The following is a 21478-nucleotide window of genomic DNA, read 5'->3' as shown; positions in this document are numbered from 1 at the left end:
GGCCTTTAGGTTAAAAAGGGGGGGGGGGTGGTTTCCATGAACATGTCCTGCCTCAGAGTCTCTGATCTTGCTATTCTGTCTAGAATTCCACCACACCCCTGGGCTATTCACGAAGCCCTCTGTCCAGCATGAGCTGCTTCTGTCTAGAGAGGTATGCCATTTCTTTCACTAAACAGCACTGCCAGCTGACCAAGTAATGGGTTTCAGGATTGGCACTTTCTGGAAAAGAAACATTTTTCTAATCAGTCTCGATAGGGAGTTTTTATCAACTTTCTCTCTAGAAGGTGTTTTCTGATATGCACTAAAGAACCTAGAGGCTCTTCATTCTCTTCAGGCCTTTGCTCAACTATCACCTCTACAGGGAGGCCTTTCCTTACCACTCTTGAACAGTCCCCTCCACCCTGTACATACTGCCCTTTGTGTAGAACCTCCCTGCACCACTAGAATGTGACGTCATGAGGGCAAAGACTGTGTCTTAGGTACAGATGTGTCTTCAAGACCTGGCACATGATGGTGCTTAATAAGTTATTGACTGAATAAATGAGTGAAATTAATATGGTTCCAGTGAAACAAGCTTCCAACCGCTGACGGACTTCCTGGGTAAACAGGCAGTCTTCTTGCCATACTGTTCTCACATGTTCCTCCAGGTTTCTCACTTCTCTCCAGGAAATGTCTGCATGAGGGGCTCGTGAAAGACAGAGGACACACTCTGAGGTGGGATACAGTCAAGTGGGCCCACGTGCCTCAGTATTTTGACCAGAGAAATGCTCTTCTGGTGATCTGAAAGGGCTTTATGGTTTATAAAGGCTAAAGCAGATCTCCCTATTAAAGACATGAGAAGGACTTCTCTCCCTCCTAGATGTTAAACACAATCAGACTCCCAAGAGAGTCAGTTCTTATTCAAGGCAGATTTTAGTCACCAACAAGAAGAGAGTCTTGGTAGTCATTGATTGTGAAGATATGCCACGGTTCCTCACCTTGCTCTGAAAATCCACCATTCTATTTCCCTTCCAATCAAACAGTTATGGGACCAAAAGGAAAACATGGTTTGATGTCTACCAAGAGGTAAGAGATTTGATTTATTTACTTTTGGATGTTTCCTGCTTTGAAGAAGAGTTACTGAATTGCACTGAGATGGGTCCACAAAATAGTTGATCAGCACACAGACGTAGGAAGGTTAAAAGAAAAATTATTTTATTTATATATATATATATTTTTTTGAATTGAAGTTTAAGCACATAACCAGCTAGCACCAGGTGCATGCTGTCTCTGGATGATATCCTCTTCAATTAAACTTTCCTTTTTGTCTCAAGAGGTCTCAGAAAGTTCATAGAAAACACACATTATTCAAAATTGAAAAATACATGGACTCCAAACTTTTTGCAACCAAATTAAACTTGTTATTGAATAAAAAGTAATAGGTGATAAGAAGTATAAATAATTTATTAACAATAATTACACATACACTCTAGTCCACTGTATAAAATTTTGAGGGTGACAACAGTGCTGTTATATACTACATTTATATGTATATTTGATTCCCATGGGTGCCTCATAGAAATTTTGACTTTTTATTTATTTATTTTTGTAGACAGGTTTTTGCTATAGGGCACGTGCACTCGCCAGAAAGAGAGACAGAAAGTGAGAAATCATGCCCCGGGGAGATGGCCACGCCACTATCCCTTTCTCCTCCATTCTCTTCTCAGGATCTTGGGCATGGATGCACACATGCCTGGCGTGAGTTTAAGCCACTGGGTCCGAGACATGGTCAACTACGTGGGAGTCCAGTGATACAGCCATTATGCCAACTGCTGGTCCCGAATTATGACTTATTATTGACTAAAACATAGTCACCCCTTAAAATGCACCAAATAATAGACTGCTGTTAGATCTAGTAAGAAAAAATTTTAAATAATTTATATTAGTCCTTCCTCCAAAATTCTTTGGACAAAAAGAAAATTCTTAAGAAGAAGCACAAACTAGGTAAATTTTATGCATTTTTTTTGAAATAAGCTTCATAATTTATCTCTGAAAGTAGAAAAAAAGATGTGTTATAGAATTTTAAAAGCTAAGTTCATTTTTCAAAACAACTAACTAGAGGTCAAGTTAATGATTTGTCTGATGTTATCTGGCTAATCAGCGTCAGGATCACTCAGGATTTTAACGCTTCTCAAATTTTTCTCACAGTATCTCACATCTTGTCCATGGTATTTCTTCACCATGGATCCTTATACTTCATTTTTTGAAGAAATTTTTCATTTAAGACTTCAGAAGTTCCAACATGAGAGCAACTCCACTAATCTCACATATGTAGACAAAACTTTACTGCTAAAAAAGCATTCGTATTTTTCTTGTATCTTTGTTCTTTCATCCTTTGTGCCTTATAAATCCTATCTCAGACTAATATATGTCTCTTTTAATCCTATCACAGATAACAGAGCTCAGAGAAAACCTCGTAATGGATGGACCTGCAAATGCGTGGCTCCAAACTCATCTGAGTTCTGAGCCTCAGCCATCAATCACTCTTCCTGAATTTCTTTAGCTGCCTCTACCAATTACTACAGAGAGTATTTCAAATCTCTGTTATTCTCCCCTAAACTTCACCCGATGACCACTCTCAGCTGACTCTGTCTAGCCTTACAGACTCCTTTATCAAGAAAATTCAAACTCACTCCCTCCCTCTACATCCCGTCGCTTCCTTTAAGCTTATGGCTGTACAAAGCAATGGGTTCTTCCCTTCTATTTGAGAGTTTTCTAACTGTTCAACATCAGCACTCCTTTAATTCATATCACTTTTTCCTATCTCCTCTTATCTCCTCTTGTCTTCACACTCCTCTTTATGAACATTAAATTTCTGCCTCTATAAGCTCCTTCTAAGCAGTATAGGAACGTATTCCCATATATTGAAAATAATCATTTTATGTTAAAAAAATCCTTGAACATTTCAGCTTAGAAATAACATGTTTTGTGCTAAAGAGATGAAGAGATGTAGCAGCACTATGTTCTGATCCCAAACTTAATAGCTGTGTGACCTTGGTAAGTTATCTAATGACTGGTTCTACTTAGTTCCCTTGAGGTACATGTTGGTTGATAGTGCAGACACCATACAGAATGACAGAAGGTGGCTGCAGAATAGCTGGGAGAACCGAGCCAAGATTTCAACTATTGCCAACTGCAAGGAAACAGAGTTTAGAGGATAAATCTAATCAGATTAACTACTTACTAGAACCAAATACCACTCTCCACAAAATAAAATCCAGAGTATGTCCATATGATTGTTAATGTCCACTATACAATAAAAAATATTAGGCATGGAAAGAAGTATTTAAAAAAACTATCCATTGTCAACAGAAACTGGGCTCAAGATGATCTATAGTGGAATTAGGAAACAAAGACTTTAAAGCAGCCATTTTTCGAAGAAAGTGTGGTACAATACATGAAATGAAGAGGAACCTTGGCACAGAAATTGAAACAAAAAGAACCAAGTAAAAACATCTAGAATCGAAAAGTATAATATTTAAAATGAAAAACAAGTCCACTGAATGGGCTTAGCAGCAGATTTGAGAGAGGAAATAAAAAGGACATCAAATTTTAAAATAGAGCAAAAGAAAGTACCTAATTTTGAAGAACATAGAAAAAAATCTATTTAAAAAATTAGCAACATCGTAGTGATCTCTAGGACAATAAAAAGAGATCTAAATTCCATGTAACTAGAGTTCCAAAAAAGAGAAGAAAGAGAGACTAGTAAAGAAAAATATATTTGAAAAGGGGCCAGCAGGTAATGTGTTAGTTGGGGAGCTGGATTCTTCACATGGCCAACCACGGTTCAAGTCCCAGAGCTGGTGGCTTGCTTTCTCATGTTCCCACTCTTTCTATGTCTCTATCTGGTGCATGCATTTGCCCTATAGCAAATTAAAAAATAATAAAATAATTCTTTAAAAAAGAATATTTGAGAAAGTGATAAAAATCATAAATTTGGCATTAAAAACAAACTTACAAATCCAAGAAATGTATCAATTCCTGAACAAGACAAAATAAATTATACTCACTTGCACTATAGTAAAACTTAAAACAAAGATAGGAAATAATCTTGAAAGTAGCCAGAAAAATAAAGACACAATTTATAAGATAAATGACTGAATTCTAAAATCCATGAAGCAAAAACTGACAGAAATAAAGAGAGCAACAGATAGATCCAGAAGAGCAACCATGTTTTTTTACAAAAAATATCTGGCTTCAAAAAATCAACAAGAGGGAACCAGCAGTTAGTGTAATGGCTATGTCGCTGGACTCCCACGTAGTCGACCGCGGTTCTTGTCCCGGACCCGGTGGCTTAAAACTCACGCCGGGCGCGTGTGCATGCGTGCCCAAGATCCGGAGAGGAGAATGGAGGAGAAGGGATTGCTGCGTGACCGTCCCCCCTGGGGCGTGATTTCTCACTTTCTGTCTCTATGTCTCTCTCTGTCTGTCTGGTGAGCGCACGTGCCCTACAGTGAAAATCTCTCCAAAAAAAAGAAAGAAAAAAGAAAAAAAAAAAAATCACCTGGCCTAATATTTACAAAATAGAATACTGCAAAACTCAGTCTTTTCATATGGGCTTACTGAGCTATTCAAAACTACCAACAGTGGAGCCAGCAGGTGGTGTGGTGGTTAAAGTGTTGGACTCCCACATGGCTGACCACGGTTACAGTCCCAGATCTGGTGGCTTGAAAATCATGCCGAGTCCACGTGTGCATGCCCAAATCCCAAGGCAAGAACGGAGAAGGAGGAGCTGCAGTGCAGATATTCCCCCTGCAGAGGAGGGTGTTGATGTCTCACTTTCTCTTTCTCTCTTTCCAGAAACATATATGCTCTATGGCAAAAACCTAAACAAACGAAAACTACTTACAGATTTCAAAAGACAGAACTCTTACAGACTCTAACCTCTGACCACAGCAGAATTAAACTGAAAATAAATAAGGTACTTAAGACATTCCAAAATTAAAAAATAAAACATACTTCTAAATAGTACAAAAGTTTAAGAAGTTATCATAAAGTAAGTTAAAATATATTAGGAGCTGAATGAAAATAAAACACAACATATGAAACTTCGCTGGTGCTGTGAAAGAAGACTATTGAAAGGCAGCAAAAGCAGAGGACAGAGAAATTAATACCTTAAATACTTAAAACTTGCCTCAAATCAATCATCTAAGTTGCACCTTAAGAAGCTACAGGACCAGCAGTTAGCATAATGGCTATGTTGCTGGACTCCCATGTAGTCGACTGTGGTTCGCCTCCAGGACCCGGTGGCTTAAAACTCACGCCAGGTGCATGTGCGTGCATGCCCAAGATCCTGAGAGGAGAATGGAGGAGAAGGGATTGCGGTGTGGCCATCCCCCTGGGGGGTGATTTCTCGCTTTCGGTCTCTCAGTCTGGCGAGTGCATGTGCCCTATAGCAAACACCTCTTAAAAAAAAAAAAGGAAGCTATGAAAAATTAGCAAATTAAATCCAAACTAAACAGAATAACAAAGGAGAGGAAACAAACGTTTAAAACAGAAGAGATAAATAGGCTAACAAATGAAAAGTTGATTTCCATCAAAAAAATTATTGAACATCTAGAAAAACATTGAGAAATAGAAAAATACAAGAATGAAAGTGGGATAGCACTACAGAATAAACAAATACCAAAAAGATCACAGTAAATAACTTTGTCCCAATAAATTTAATAAATTTAAAGAATTAAATTTCTCTAAAATACAACTTTTAGTACTGTTATGAAACAACATAGAAAATGGTATTGAAAATTGGTAGAACTGTTTTCCTTAAATAAATTGTATTCATGATTAATATCTTTTTCCCCCAAAAGGAAAAAAATAAACAATTAGGGGCATAATTATTTAATATAAAGCAGATAGGCAGGATTTAAGGTTTCTTGAAAATAATAATTAGCTTCTTTATGTATTCTTCACAGGTACTAAAGCTTAGGGTACTTGTTAAGGTCTGTTCCATTGGAAGCAATCTTGAAACTGCAAATGACAAAACTACAAAGTGAGAACAAAACATATAGACAAAGAGAAAATTAGTTTTTTTTAATTATATATAGTATTTAAAGATAATTATCTAATTTGTGACTGATGACATTACATTAGTACAATTAGATTTATTATTATTATGTATTAATTATTTGCTACTATTTATCATTAACTTTTTTTTCTTTTTTTTTTCATTATCATTTTTATCATTATTTTTTTAGAGGTTTTTGCTATAGGGCACGTGTGGTCAACATAAACACAGAGAGAGACAGAGAGATAGAAAGCGAGAAATCACCCCCCGGGGGGATGGCCACGCCACAATCCCTTCTCCTCCATCCTCCTCTTGGGCAGGCAGACACACATGCCCAGCGTGAGTTTAAGCCACCAGGTCCGGGACTCGAACTGCAGTCGACTAATGGCAGCCCAGTGACACATATTATCATTATTTTAATTGACTGAAAATTTAGATACCTCAGGAAAGGCCATTAAGGTTGTTACTCTGTATGTAGGACTTTACATATTTACCAGAATACTTAAACTCTCAGAAATTTAACTTTCAGTACATATCAGCAGCTTATGAATGTATAGTTAGTAGACAAGTAAAAATTGTTTAATAATTTTTTTCAATGTCTTGACAAAGTCTAATAACAGCAGCTACTGTCCAAAAAAAAAAAAAAAAAAAAAAAAAAAGAAAAAAAAGGAAAAAAAATAACACTTCTAGCTTACAGAGTTCTACTGGAGAATTCTACCAAATATTAAAGAAATTAATAATACCAAACTTATACTCTTTCGGAAAGCAGTGGAGGAAACACTTCCAATTCATTTATGAACCCTGAGTTACCTTCATGCTAAAACCAGTTAAATGTTGAAAAAAAATTATATATATATATAATTTTTTTCTCTTGAACACAGATGTAAAACTCCTTAGTAAAATAAGGCAAACCAAATCCAGCAATACATAAAATGAGTAATAAAGAAGTGATGACTATGTGTGATTTATTTCTGAATCCAGGTTGACTTAATATTTAAAAGTCAACCTTTGTAATTTTTCACATTAGAAGAACAAAGAGAAAAACTATGATTATATCAATAGATGCAGATAAATCATTCTACAAAATTCAAAACATTTATAATAAAAACTATTCAGCAAAGAAAAGAATGAAATCTCAATGAGATAAAAGGCTCTATAAACACACAGCTATCCTCATAATTAATGGCTAAATATGGGATGTTTTCTCACTAAGAAAGAGGAAAAAGGAAACAGAATCCTTTCTCACTATTTCTGTTCAACACTGTGCTGAAAGTTCTACCTGCTGCAATGACAAGAGTGAAAAAAAAAAACAGAAAGAAAAACATCGTTCATATTTCATAAACTTTTGAAGACCTTGTACAGTAGTTGTGTAAAAGACTATCTCATGGAGCCAGCAGGTGGCATGGTGGTTATATGCTGAACTCCACAAGGTCAATCACAGTTCAAATCCCAGACCTTGCAGCTTGAAAATCATTCTGGGCACAAGTGTGTGCATGCCCAAAAATCCCAAGAGAAGAATGGAGGAGAAGGGACTGTGGTGTGGCCATGCTCCCTGGGGGATGATTTCTTACTTTCCTTTTCACTATCTCTGTCTTTCTCTCTCTGGCAAGTACATGCACCCTGTGATAAAAATGACTATTTTGTGAAAGGCTACAAAACATCTATGGAAAACATACATTATAAAAAACTATGCATAAATTTCATTTTTTTAAATCCAAATAAACATGTACTTTGGCTGGCTCCATGGCCTAGCAATTAAGGGAGCCAGATCCTCCACGGCAAAATGAGTGGTTTGAATCCTGGCCCTGGCATCTTGAAAGATATGCTAGCACCTGTGCGTGCCCCAAATCCTGACAAGACGGAGAGATGAAGGAAAGAGGACTGTAGTGTAACTGCGCTCTATTGGGGGTGGTTTGCTCGCTCACTCTCTGGCAAATGCATGTGCCCTTTGGCAAAAGAAGGAAGGGAAGAAGGGAAGGAAGGAAGGAAGGAAGGAAGGAAGGAGGGAAGGAGGGAAGGAAGAAAGAAAGAAATGTGTACTTTAATTCCATTTTCCATGAACTTTTAAAAGTCCCCTTATACCAAATGGACTTCCATTGGCAAAATCTGGGACATTTTTGCATGGGGCAGCATCATCAACCTTCCTGCAAAAAGCTGCGGATGGCGTGAAAGAGCTCAGAAGAACACGCACAGCTTCACTGCTAGTGAGAAAGTGGGTGGTTGCTCCAAGAATAGCACCCAGACTGGGAGCCATGAATGAAGAGGCACCAAACACATGCTTTTACAGAATGAAAAAGAAAACTATGTAGGTGGGAGCACAGCAGAAATGTAAAGGCAATTAGTTCTAATTCTAAGTGGAAATGAGAAATGAAAGCAATTATGGTCATTTATAAAAGAAGAAAGCTGAGTGCATGTTTGTCATACCACGAAAGACATTTAACTACATTCCTTATTGTTCTTCTCAATCTTTTAACACTCACTGCATCCTTGTCCTCTTTGCCACCTGATCATCTCAAACCATGCGCTCAATCCTGATAAACAAATATGTAATAATAAGATATATTAAAATATCTTTTTCTATCTTCCTTTCTCTCTCACGTATGCATGTGTGTGCGCACAGACACACACAGCATTTGAGCTCTGCAGTTCTCATCTGTCCCCTCCTCGTAATCTAGTTTCATGAGAAGGAACGTGAGGCTGAACAGTGGTAAAATTTGCCACTCTGTGAGGCTGACCTACATGAGAGGGTTCCAGGTTCATATATGGAGACTTCCCTGAGTACACCAGGAACATGACCGTGTCCATGCTCCAGGGCTGGCTGGGGGTGGATTTAGCATCAGGACAGCGTTGGGGGTGCTATCTCTTTCTCTCTTGTTCATGGAAGAAGTGAATAAGCAAATTCAAAATGATAAGAGAAAGAGGTCCTGGATGCAGAGGTTTGTCTTGTTTCTATTAACAAACATCAGGCAAACTGCCCTCTCCTCAAAATCTCCACTCAGAACCACAGACCTCAGCCTCCAGCTCTCCCATAATAATTGCCCTGCAATGCTCCTGGGAACCAAAATATATTTTTAAATGTAACCATGAATTACACAAAAAAGATCCAGGAGTGAACTAAAATAATCACTCATGTTCAAAATGTCTTAAATACTCTTCCTAAGAATGCTATTAAAGAGGCCAGCAAGTGGCATGGTGGTTAAAGCACCAGACACCCACATGGCTGACCGTGGTTGGAGTCCCAAACCTGGTGACTTGAAACTCGCACTGGGCATGTGTGCATGTATGCCCCAAATCCCAAGAAGAGAATGGAGGAGAAAGGATTGTGGTGTGGCCATCCCCCTGGGGGGGGGGGTGATTTCTCACTTTCTCTCTGTCTCTCTGTGTGTCTCTGATGAGCATATGTGCTCTATAGCAAGTATCTCTCTTTAGAAACAAACCAACAAAGAATACTATTAAAGATGATCCTCTACCATATTAGCAAATACATAAATAAATCTAAGAAGAAATTTAAAACTACTATCTGTCCCTGTGTAGTAAGGTAACCATTATTTAATGAAATAGACTACTACAATGCGAATGATCAAATAAAGAGCAATTACTTGGAAGAGGAAGAAAAAGGCATATAAAATAAACAAAGCTATTCATTCTCTTCTGATCCATTTGTCATTTCTCTGTCATTTATCACTGGAAGTTCCTTCCTGTCTTAGGATCCTCCACTTTATAGAAGCAGATAAGTCTATTAGCTGCTTTCCTGGCCTTTCATGCATCTAAGAAGAGGGCAGGTGGCCTAGCCTAGGCCAGATCAATCACAGGCATTTACCCTAGGCTTCAAATAGAGATGCAAAGGGAGGAGGGATGGCAGCAGGACTGTCTGGGGTCAGGGGAGGGGCATGCTGCGCCATCCAGCTCTCATCAGTGCAAGCATCACCCGCTGCTGACTAGATCACAGAGGGCATTTGTCTGGGATGCTGGCTAGTAGGAGATGGTTCCCTGCTTTCCCAGCCATACTGAACCATGATGTGAGCCAACTCATATTTCTGTAAGTCAACCAGTAAGTGCTCTTTCTGCCTACATCAGTGAGCAATGGCTTCACTTGCTTCAAACTAAGAATCCTGTCTGAAGCATCTACTGCTATGCAACTGACCTACTTATCCAGAGCTGCCACCTAGAAAAACACTATATCCAATACACAGAGCTACTTTTAGCTTTTTCTGCTGGTGAGAAGAATTGCTCCCTTTCTGCGTTTTCTAGTTTTTATTATTATTTTGCCTTTTTTTAAAAAAAAGACTCTGCTCAAACAACAGCCTTTTCTATTCCAAAGCTAGAACGTATGCTCTCTAAATATGACTAAAATGCTTGAAATGCATACATGGTCTTCCTCCCTACTGTTTCAATAAATTACAATAGAAACTCTATTAAAAGATGATGCACTGAGATAAAAAATAATAATAATAAAATCCCAAATATCATTCCACGGGTTACTGGCTCAAAAGATGGAGCAGATTACCGGAGGCAAAGATCCCCATGATGATTACTCATTAGCTTACTCAAAGTGATTTTACAGACTCAGTCCATTTGCCAAATTGACTCCTGCCCAAATTTCTCTGGCACACAAATTACGAAACGGTTAACCCTCCTATTAGTAGTCTCAGCGGGAGCCGATGCATGAGCGAGCACAGAGCCTGGTCGCCTGCCTTGAGAGACCAACCAGAGCAGTGTGTAGGCCAAATGTCTCAGAATTACCAAAGAGATATGCCCAGTGTCAGATAATAAATCCTTGAATTGCAGATAATGGAGTCTTTGCTTTCCCAGACATTTGCTCTGGCAAAGATTTAAAGGACTAGACTCATTTTAAATAATGGATACTTTTTTCCCTTGCTGCTGTTAGATTTCTAAAGATGCAATTTACTCTATATGTAAGGGAATTAAAGACGTTTGGCTAAAATAGTTACTGTTGGGGTAAAGGTGACAGGTAATTCTGTCATCAAAAATATGGCTTTGATGTTTTTGCTTTTATCAGCTGATGGGATATATTTTCTTTATAAGTAAAGATATGATTTATTTTCTTCATTGGTAAAGATACTCTTTATGAGTACAAACTATAACTCTTCTCACAAGCTATAATCTGCTCGAAAAGAAAATTCTTGAAGGACAAAAGGTGGCACTTCGTGTCAGAGAGAACCTTTGTTGAGACAACACAGCCGATGAGTCTGGCCATGAAGGACCCCTGTGTCCCTGTTATACATGGGAGACAGATCATTGGCTCGTTTATATTAGCCTCTCAGGACCCATAGGACAGAAACAATTTCCTTTCATTCCCAGCCAGGTTGGATATGACCCAGTCATTCAGACACAAACAGGATGTAACTTGATTAAAAAAAAAAATCAACTAGATAAGGAAATCTTTGATTCAACCAGAAATGAGTTTCTTCTTTTGCTCTCCAAGGAGAAACGATAAATAGAATGCAGAACTAAAGTAAAGCTTAGGAACACATACATTTTCATATATTAAATAAAAAATATTTTCTTGATTGTTGATAATGCAACATAAAAACCAGCAGAAATATTTCATTATGAAATAGCTCATTTGACACATTAAGAACATAATTGACATGTAGCTCATCCAAGAACTACAACCGGGTTTCAGTGACATCAGCTGAAACACACTGGTTCTTGCTTATGTGGTTTGTGGGGAGGTTTGAAAACCTCCAGAAATCATATTGTCGGCAGGGCTTTGTAGAAAATTTGCAAAGTCCGCAGTAAAACTGTTTGTTTTTTACCTCACATCCGTGGAAGGCCTTCTGCTCTTTACTATTTCACTTAGTGCTTTAGTTTTCTAGCATGTAATACAGTGAGGAGAACGTCTGTATTCAACACCTATACCAGCCATTGCACCCCTACGTTAATGTGAACAGATAATTACAGGGAAAAGACATACATTAAATGACAACATCATAAATATTTATAGGATAGTGCATTTAGGTTAATTGTCAACTGGGTGTTTTATGGGAGCTATGAAGAGGATAAATAGTAGAAATATTTTTAATGAATGCTTTAGTAATGGGTGAGAACATAATGATGTTAATTTTAATTTTAATCATATCAGACAGCCTTACTTTCTCTGATTTCCTCACTCTCTCCTATAAATAAAGGAAATCAGCAGCATATTGGAAGGAAAAATGTAAACTCCTACTTCCTCATAATTTTTTTTTTAAATCAGACTTAGTACTCTTAGTACAATAGATGTGTGTGTGTGGTGTGGGACATGCAGAGGGAGGAGAAGAGAAAGAGGCTGGTTTAAATGAAACACGCATGAGGGAACCAGCAGTTAGCGTAATGGATATGTCGCTGGACTCCCACGTAGTTGACCGCAGTTCGTGTCCCGGACCCGGTGGCTTAAAACTCACGCCGGGCGCGTGTGCGTGCGTGCCCAAGATCCCGAGAGGAGAATGGAGGAGAAGGGATTGCGGCGTGACCATCCCTCCTGGGGGGTGATTTCTCGCTTTCTGTCTCTATGTCTCTCTGTGTCTGTCTGGCGAGCGCACGCGCCCTACAGTGAAAATCTCTCCAAAAAAAAAAACAACCAAAAAAAACCACGCGTGAGTGGAGCTGGGGTCTGCAGCCGGCACCGCCATCACACCCCGAGGCGAGCGGAACACTAGACAGGACCTTAACACACCACATCAGGAGGCTGTCCATAACATACACACCTTCATCCTATTCTCTTCATGCTACTTTTTGTTTTCCAGAGAAGTAATGAAAAAATAAAATAATCTCTAATTATAAACCAATATTTTAAGCAGAATCTGGATAACATAAGCTGGGGATGTCACTATTTGTTTGGAGTAGTCTGGGCAGCACTGCTGGAATACCCACCTAGCAGCTAAGCACATCTTACGCCACCAGAAAATAATTAAAAAAAAAAAAAATTCGTATTTTAAAGAAAGTTTCCAAGTAACTGTTATGGGAAACATAACTTCTTTGCCATACTTCCTTTACTGTTGTATTTTTAATAAAATACAATAATAGTGTTATTTTAAGTTTTTAAAAGGACATCAAGAGCTGTCAGTATTTTTCACTTCTAAGCACTTATCCCAACCTTTTCTGAAAATATATTTAATAACAAACAACAGCATTGGAGAGGGGTTTCTTCGACCTCTACTGTGTTATGGGAGAAGTGACTGCTTGGAAGCCTCAGTACCTTCTTTTGTCTGCTCTCAGCAGCAGCCAGCTGTGTGGACATCCTTTCTTGCATTTTTCTGCAGTGGGCCATGACGGCTTCTAGGATGGACAGGGGGTTGGTACAAACCGGCTTCTTCTCTTTGTCACCGGCACCTGCTTCATAGTCTCTCTGGAGTGCCAAGAAGGGGTCATTTAGATTAAATCTCCCATACCGTTCCTGGATGAATACCTCCTTCCTGCGAGCCTGAAACAAAATGAGAGGACTGCATTAAAAAGAAATGAAAATATATAGAAAGATACTTGTAAGAAGGATTTGTGTGTGTGTGTGTGTGTGTGTGTGTGTCTAAGTTTGCTACAGGGTGAGTGTGCTTGCCAGAGAGAGAAGAGAGAGACAGGCAGACAGAGAGACAAACAAGGTGAGAAATCACCACCCCCCACACACACAGGGGATGGCCACACTGCATTCATTCTCTCCAGACCTTGGGCATGCTCACACACACCCCTGGTGTGTTTGTAAAGCCTCAATCAGGGACTCAAACAGTGCAGTCAGCCATGTGGGATCCAGATGCCTTAACCTCATGCCACTTCCTGATCCCATTAGAAGGTTTTGTGACAGCTTTTCCAATGATATTTGTAACTGCTATGAGTAATGACCTATGTCAGGAGTGAGCAAGAAGTGAGGATCTTTTCTTTTACATCATGAGTGATACAAATGTAGTTTTTCCCATGATCTAAATTTTAGGTGCAGTCTTTTCTAATATAAAATAAAGTTAGAAATATTGACAGTTAAATAACTGATAGTGAAAGATTGAGGATAAACAAAGGTATCTCTATGTTGACAGAATTTACACTTCAAATAAAATATTTACTAGGTTAAAGTCACAAAAAGGAAATCTCACGCAATTTTTTTATAACAAGACAATATAAGAATATTTTCTAAAGGAGAATATCTGATAAAATTTGTATGTAAAAATATCCTAATGTTCATATTTTGTGAAGTGTAACCAAGACTTCAGACAACTTAAGAAAACAGAACTGTCTGCTTATCATTGAAGGGCATTTAAAATATGGTTCACAGAATCCTAGGAAATAATGCAATTTCAATATAGTTCACGGAGTCCCAGGAAAGAAAGCAACCTCATTTCACTCTAAATGTCAGGCCATCAGCAATGAAGTTAATTTCACACCCATATAACGAGCACCAAATGCAATTTTCTATAATTAGTCTACAACAGTCTTTGTATAAAATGAAAAATAGCAGTAGAAATATATCGAAAACTAGCAACATTTTCCTAACTCAGATCATTTTGGAATAGCCACTAGAAAAAAAAATTATTCTATGGCACTGCCAGTGAAAAAGTTAAATTATAATACATCAGGTCAGTTATCCAAAATAGTAAACATTTTCTGAAGAAATATTAATTGTTCACTTTAAAGGCAACTGCACTGAACAACTAAAGGTTTCCAGTTTTACACCACTGTCAGCAAGCCAACAACTAGATAAAAACAAATGCTATGACAAATGGGAAAAACCCAACGATTCTTATTACCACATTAGATTAAGAAATAAAATGTACTAAGAGTCTAGATTTGCCATTGAATTCAAGCTAGCTTTCACAAGATCATTTTAAACTTAAAAGGCAACATGGTTTATGAGTTAAAAGCATTTGGTGTTTCTACATTCTTCATATTCAATTATGTAATCAATATACCAAATAAGAATCACTTGAGAGATGCCATTTCAAAAGCAATTTCATTTCATCCTTCACTTTTCTCTTAATTTTATTCAATGTAGTAGTTCTTACCCTGTATGAAAATGTGGATAACTCTATATTTTTTTCTAATTACTTTTATTTAACCAAAGTTATATAGTCACTTTAAGGCATAAAACAGTTTTAAGTCATAAAACAATTTCAATTCCATTTTCATTTAGTGGTATGGCCATTTCAGCTAGCAAATCCATCCAACACATTTTACAATTTTCAATACTTGTAACTCTAACTGAAGCCATTTTCTTTTTATTTTTTTTAGAGAGATTTTTTGCTATAGGGAAAGTGCATTCCCCATAGAGACAGAGAGAGATAAAAAGACAGAAAGTGAGGGATCACCCTCCAGGGGGGACAACCATGACTCAATCCTCTCTCCTCCATTCTCCTCTCAGATCTTGGGCATGCATGCACATGCACCTGGTGTGAGTTTCTAGCCTCCGAGTCTGAGACTCAAACTGCAGTTGACCATTTGGGAGTCCGTTGATGTATCTGCTACAGCATTTGCTGGTTACTCAATCCTTTTTTTTTTTTTTTTTTTTGAGAGGTTTTTGCTATAGGCTGAGTGTGTTCACCAGGGAGATAGAGACAGAGAGACAGAAAGCAAGAAATTATCCCCAGGGGGCATGGCCACATCACAATCCCTTCTCCTCCATTCTCCTCTCAGGATCTTGGGCATGCATGCACACACACCTGGCATGAGTTTAAGCCACTGGGACTGGGACTCAAACCGTGGTCGACTACATGGGAGTCCAGCGACATAGCCATTATGCTAACTGCTGGTCCCAGTACAATAGGATTTTTAAAGCATGTACGCAATATACTTTGTGATCTTTTTAAGTGGGGACACTTAACTGGCATCTTTCCAACCCATGCAGGACATACAACAGGTGCATAATGCACACTTGCTGATGGAGTAAGGGTAGCATCTAACATCATTAGGAAAACAGAATATGTAGCTGAGAGTCACATGAGGAAAGAGCTCAGGCCAGGTTTCCCTGTTGGAGAAAATAGTCTCTTCGCTAGGGGACAATCTTCCCAGGATCCTGGAGAGGAAGTTAGGCCGATGTCAGACTCTTCTTCACTGAGATAATTCTATAGAAGAAGATGGCTAAGGACCTGTTCACCCACTGCCCAATGCAGAACTAGGGGTTACCAGGAAGGGTTTAATTAATTCCCCAATCTAAACCCAGGTGGGAGCAGTTTCAGGAGGGTCACAGGGGTAGCAGTTGGTTTTCATGGTTCACAACTCTTTGAAGGATTGTCCTTGTACATAATAGAGCCACCCTGTATACCACAGTGTTGTCAGAGTAGCCTTTCTGAAACAGAAACTTTCTCATTCATTTCTCTGCTTAAAGCCTTTCAACACTCATCTCCAGTAGAAGCACGCTTCTCCTCCAGGCCTTTGTCCATGTTATGCTCCCTGCATGGGACAGCATTCTCATTAGTCCCAAGAACTGCCCCCTGACCATCAACCTTCACTATTTATTCCTTCTCTTTTGCCCATCTCAAAAGGTTCAGAGTTTAGCTTAATTCGGACTCAGAGAAGCATCTATAACTGTATACATGTTCAGGCTACTTGAAATCCTTTAACTGTACCAACTTTTCCACATACATGAAATTTATTCCTTTTCACATTCTTGTTCAGTTTATTTTCCTCAGACATCTTACATAAGTAAGAGTACTCATTTTTATGTATTATATTTACTTTTAATAGAGCCAAATCAACAATATAGACATGTTTTAATGTTTATAAAGAGACTATATAACAAAAGTGACTTGAAATGTTGGGGAGGCAGATGCTGAGTTTGGGGAGGCCTTTCCCTAAGAAAGGAAGAACTAAATGTAGAGAAAACTTTTTGGTTTATGCACCAAAACTACTTGAGAATAAAATTCAATTCTGGGGAATGAGTCACTATGAAGACAGACTAACTGCAATTATAAAAACAGATGCTTACAGGAACTGCTAAACCTATATACACTGACAAACATTTAATTTAATCAGAATCTGAAGTTTTATAAAACCTTGTTAAGGGTACCAGCAATTGTTGGTGTAATGGCTATGTCGCTGGACTCCGATATAGTCAACTGCAGTTCGAGTCTTGGGCCCAGTGGCTTAAACTCACACCGGGTGTGTGTGCATGTGTGCCCAATTCCCAAGAGGAGAATGGAGGAGAAGGGATTGTGGTATGGCCATCGCCCCTGGTCGACTACATGGGAGTCCAGCGATGAAGCCATTATGCCATCTGTTGGTCCCTAGGATAACTTTTACAGAGAGAGCTTTTTCTTTTTTCTTTTTTTTTTTTTTTGTGTGTGGGGGTGTGCTGGGTGCTTTACATTCCTTTTGTCCTAAAAAGCAGCAAAGGAGATAGCCATTGTTTTAATTCATTTTACAGACAAGCAGATTGAGACTTGGAAAGATGAACTTACCTGCCCACAATCACTTGACTAGGAACTGGTACCCAGACAGTCTTACTATATATCCTATACTTTTAAGTAACAAATGATAATTAAGACCACAGTTACAGGAACATGAAGGCAGACTTAAAAATAAGCTATCCTTACAACACTCATCAAACCAGTGCAAAGAAATAAGGTTTAAAATAAAGACCAGAGTATAACAGTGTTCTCAAGAAGTCAGTTTTTACATGCTTCTACACATGTGTACTTCCATCATGAATATCCAGGTGCTAACATGATCAGATCAGACTTGACAATTTTCAAGATCTTTCACAGAATGTATCATTTAAATGTAAAATGTAATTGAACAATAAAAATGGCTTCTAGGTATGTTTGTCCTAAAGTATTGATTATTCACAAATTTGAAAAACTAAAAACCTAGTACCAATTCAGATCTAAATACAAGACTGCTGAAGAATTCCCTAGCCTACTCAACACAGTGTCACTATCTTGGGTGCTGATGATACAAAGCCACAGAGGAGGTTGAAAGGATGAGTATGATCTAATAAAATGGGCTTTCACAGGAATAAATATGATTCACTTCTTGAGAATAAACACAGAAAAATGAAAACCATATAGAGGTTCCAATAACAGTAGAGTCAACAAGTAGACAATGAAATGGATGCTACCCCTTCCCTCTAACTCAGCAACTCACTCCAGACTTCAATAATCAGTAAAAGAGATGTCAAAACTGGACAGTACTGGGACCAGCAGGTGGTGTAGTGGTTAAGGTGCTGGACTCTCACGTGGTTGACTGCAGTACAAGTCCAAGACCTGGACGCTTAAAACACGCCAGGCCCAGGTGTGTGTGTGCCTAAAATCCCAAGAGGAGAATGGAGGAGAAGGAATTGCAGTTGCCATCCCTCCTGGGAGGGAATTTCTTACTTTCCATCTGTTCCTTTTTTCTCTCCAGTGAGTGCCTATGTCCTATGGCAAAAATTTCTAAATAAATAAATAATTGAACAGTATTTAAACTTCTGGGTTCAATTATGGCTGAAGTATTTTAAGAATTATCAGTAGCAAATGATCTGAAGACAAGACGAGAGAAAGAACAGAAGGGACTAGGGATACTTAAAAGAGGAGACAACGTATAGAGACATAATTATTAAACACATTCATATTATATCTGAATGTGTTTCATGTTTAAAGAGGTATATGATGATATACTTACATGATTCCCAAGTGATGGAATTATGTTCAATATAATAAAGAATTTTTAAGGGTCAAAGCTGTTCCAAAGATACAGTGAACTGGTTTGAATTGGAGTCGAATCTCTATCTCTGGCTGTTTCAAACACAGACTGAAAAACCATGTGGTATGTGTGTGCGGGGGTCTCTAAAGCCTTAAACTATTACAATTCTCTCAAATCCTGAGATACTATAATTCAAAATCAAGAGGGATAAAAACATGAAAGTTTATCTAACCAGTCCTAAATCTCTGTGTTAGTGATAAGAAGTTCAAGTAGATCAAAACTAAATAAAATTAAAATTAAGTGCTCTTCTAAGAAGAGGGGGAAAATCCTACTTGTAAACAAAAGGGAATGAAAAGCCAGAGATAAGCTATGCTCCTCAGAACTTACTCACCCTCCATAAAATATAGAATGGTGTATGAGTGAGTTTACACATTCTCTCTCTCTCTCTCTCTCTCTCTCACACACACACACACACACACACACACACAGACACACACACACAGAGAACGTGGTAGATTGCACAGAGTAAATCGAAGTTACACCATCTTTTGGTAAAGAACAGCCACTCCTCCACAGAAAGCAAGGAACCAAAAAGAAAATAAATCACTTCCAGAATTATAACTTAAATGCCAAAGCATATGAAGAGGTCATTTTAGAAACTACAAATACTGTTTACATTTGGGAAGACATATATGGGCCCCAGAAATGAAAAACAGTGTTATGGTAACACACCCTCTGCCATACAATGCTGGAGTGTATCAGAGAAGACTTTGATTTATTTGGTTTCTGAGGCCAAAATCTAGAAGCTATGTATTATGATTTGGATAGTAGTTTGGCCCGCAAAGCTGCATGATTTGGAATTTGGTTTCAGTGGACAGTGATTTGATGTCCCCTAAAAATTGTGTTAGGATTTTCGGTACTGTGGGACAAGCAGATGGGGTAATGGTTACATCGCTGGACTCCCATGCAGTCTACCATGGTTTGAGTCCTGTACCCATCAACTTAGAACTCATACCAGGCACGTGTTTGTCTGTGCCCAAAATCCCAGAGGAGAATGGAGGAGAAGGAACTGTGGTGTGGCCATCCTCCCTGGGGGGTGGGTGGAGATTTCTTGCTTTCTGTCTCTCTTCTCTGGTAATCCCGTGTACCCTATGGCAAAAATCCCCCCCAAAAAAATTTTTCCCCTGTTTTGTGAAGAAATCTAATGAAAACATAATCCCTTTCACAAGGGTCACAAATTGTGACCTTTGGCTGTGATAAAGGCATTGGGGTGAGGGCCCCATAACTGAGTTCTGGTGTTCTCAGAAGGAGGGAAATGAGGCAGGCAAGGTCGCAGGGGTGTAGACCAGACTGAGGAGAAACATGGACAGTTGCTCTGCTCAGTGTCCTGCTCTCCACCATGTTGTAGCCTCAATAGAAGTTGGCCCCTGGACCTTGGGCCCCCAAACTATGAGGTGAATAAACCTCTATTTCTTTGTAAGTCATCCAGTCTCAAGTATTTCTGTTAGCATCACAATAATGGACTAAGACAACACACTTCAATAAACTACCATTTTATCTGGAGATGTAGACCATTTTCTAACAGAATCCATGAAATGGCTTGGTTTCACAGAAGTAGCCTCTCTCCTCTGAAATCTCCCAGCACTTTATTTTGACTTTACATGCCACCTGTCACCTGCACATGACATTCATTAGCCCTCATATCAGCCAGAGATGGGAGTTGTGTTCAGCCGTAGAAAACAAGTTTACTTTTATTCCTTAACTAATTCCAGAATGGTATACAAGGGCCTCTCTGTTCTGCTCTCTTGCCCAGAGTAGACATTTCTTTTTTTTTGAGAGACTTTCACTGTAGGGCGCATGCGCTCACCAGACAGACAGAGAGAGACATAGAGACAGAAAGCGAGAAATCACCCCCCAGGGGGGATGGTCATGCTGCAATCCCTTCTCCTCCATTCTCCTCTCAGGATCTTGGGCACGCACACACACGCGCCCGGCGTGAGTTTTAAGCCACCGGGTCCGGGACACAAACCGTGGTCGACTACGTGGGAATCCAGCGACATAGCCATTACGCTAACTGCTGGTTCCCCAGAGTAGACATTATTAAATTATCAGTGCACTTTAAACTAACCCAGGCAGCCACCACCTATGACTCAGAATGGGAACACAGATGCCCGACCTGCCGTCCCTGCCCTAGGCATTGAGCCATTATCACTTACTGTATCTTTACTTCTACTGGGCAACAAAAGCAATGTGTTGTGCATCTCCGTAACTGGAAGAGTAAGTGGCAGCACACCCCACATATACCAGTTACCTATTTACAGTAGATAGAAGTAGTGTTTTTTTATTACTGTGATTGTTCATTCCCCATCACTGTAAATTATTAACGGACCTTTCATACTGAAAAACAAAATAATTAAAAATGTTATGAAAGAGGCACTATTAGTCAAATTAGTAAAAGAGCTAAATCCACACTTAGGCATATTTGAAAGATGTTGTGCTTCTACTTAAAATAATACCTGTTCACTGAGAAACTTGGGAAAATCCTGGTAAATGGAAAAAGAGAAACAACTAGCTATTATTTCACCTATGCCTTCCTTATTTGTAAAATAAAATGACACCCCACTGCTACTTTAAAAATAAATAAATCGAAATAACCTTTTTAAAAAATTATTTTATTTAGCTTTGTTTTCCTATTAATTTTAATTCACCAGAGAGGGACAGAGTGAGAGCAAGAGAGAGAGAAAGTGAGAAAGCAAGCCGTCATGTCCAAGACTCAAACCGTGGCTGGCCATGTGGGAGTCCCGTGCCCATAACCACCCCCCCACCTCCCCGGCC

At 38.8% G+C, this 21478-nt stretch overlaps 1 protein-coding gene across 1 annotated transcript in view; it reads right to left on the bottom strand.

Moving 5' to 3' along the window:
- The window catches only part of CTTNBP2 (cortactin binding protein 2), a gene marked incomplete at its 5' end in the record, with an annotated part of 168062 nt that overhangs the window by 103818 nt on the left and 42766 nt on the right, over positions 1-21478 (bottom strand). Inside the window, 1 exon segment of the mRNA XM_014593214.2 lies at positions 13245-13469. Within this exon segment, the coding sequence (XP_014448700.1) occupies positions 13245-13469 (225 nt within the window).

Source organism: Tupaia chinensis, unplaced genomic scaffold, assembly GCF_000334495.1.
Source record: "Tupaia chinensis unplaced genomic scaffold, TupChi_1.0 Scaffold139935_1, whole genome shotgun sequence".
Lineage (NCBI taxonomy): Eukaryota > Metazoa > Chordata > Mammalia > Scandentia > Tupaiidae > Tupaia > Tupaia belangeri.
This window is presented reverse-complemented; position numbering and strand designations above follow the sequence as displayed.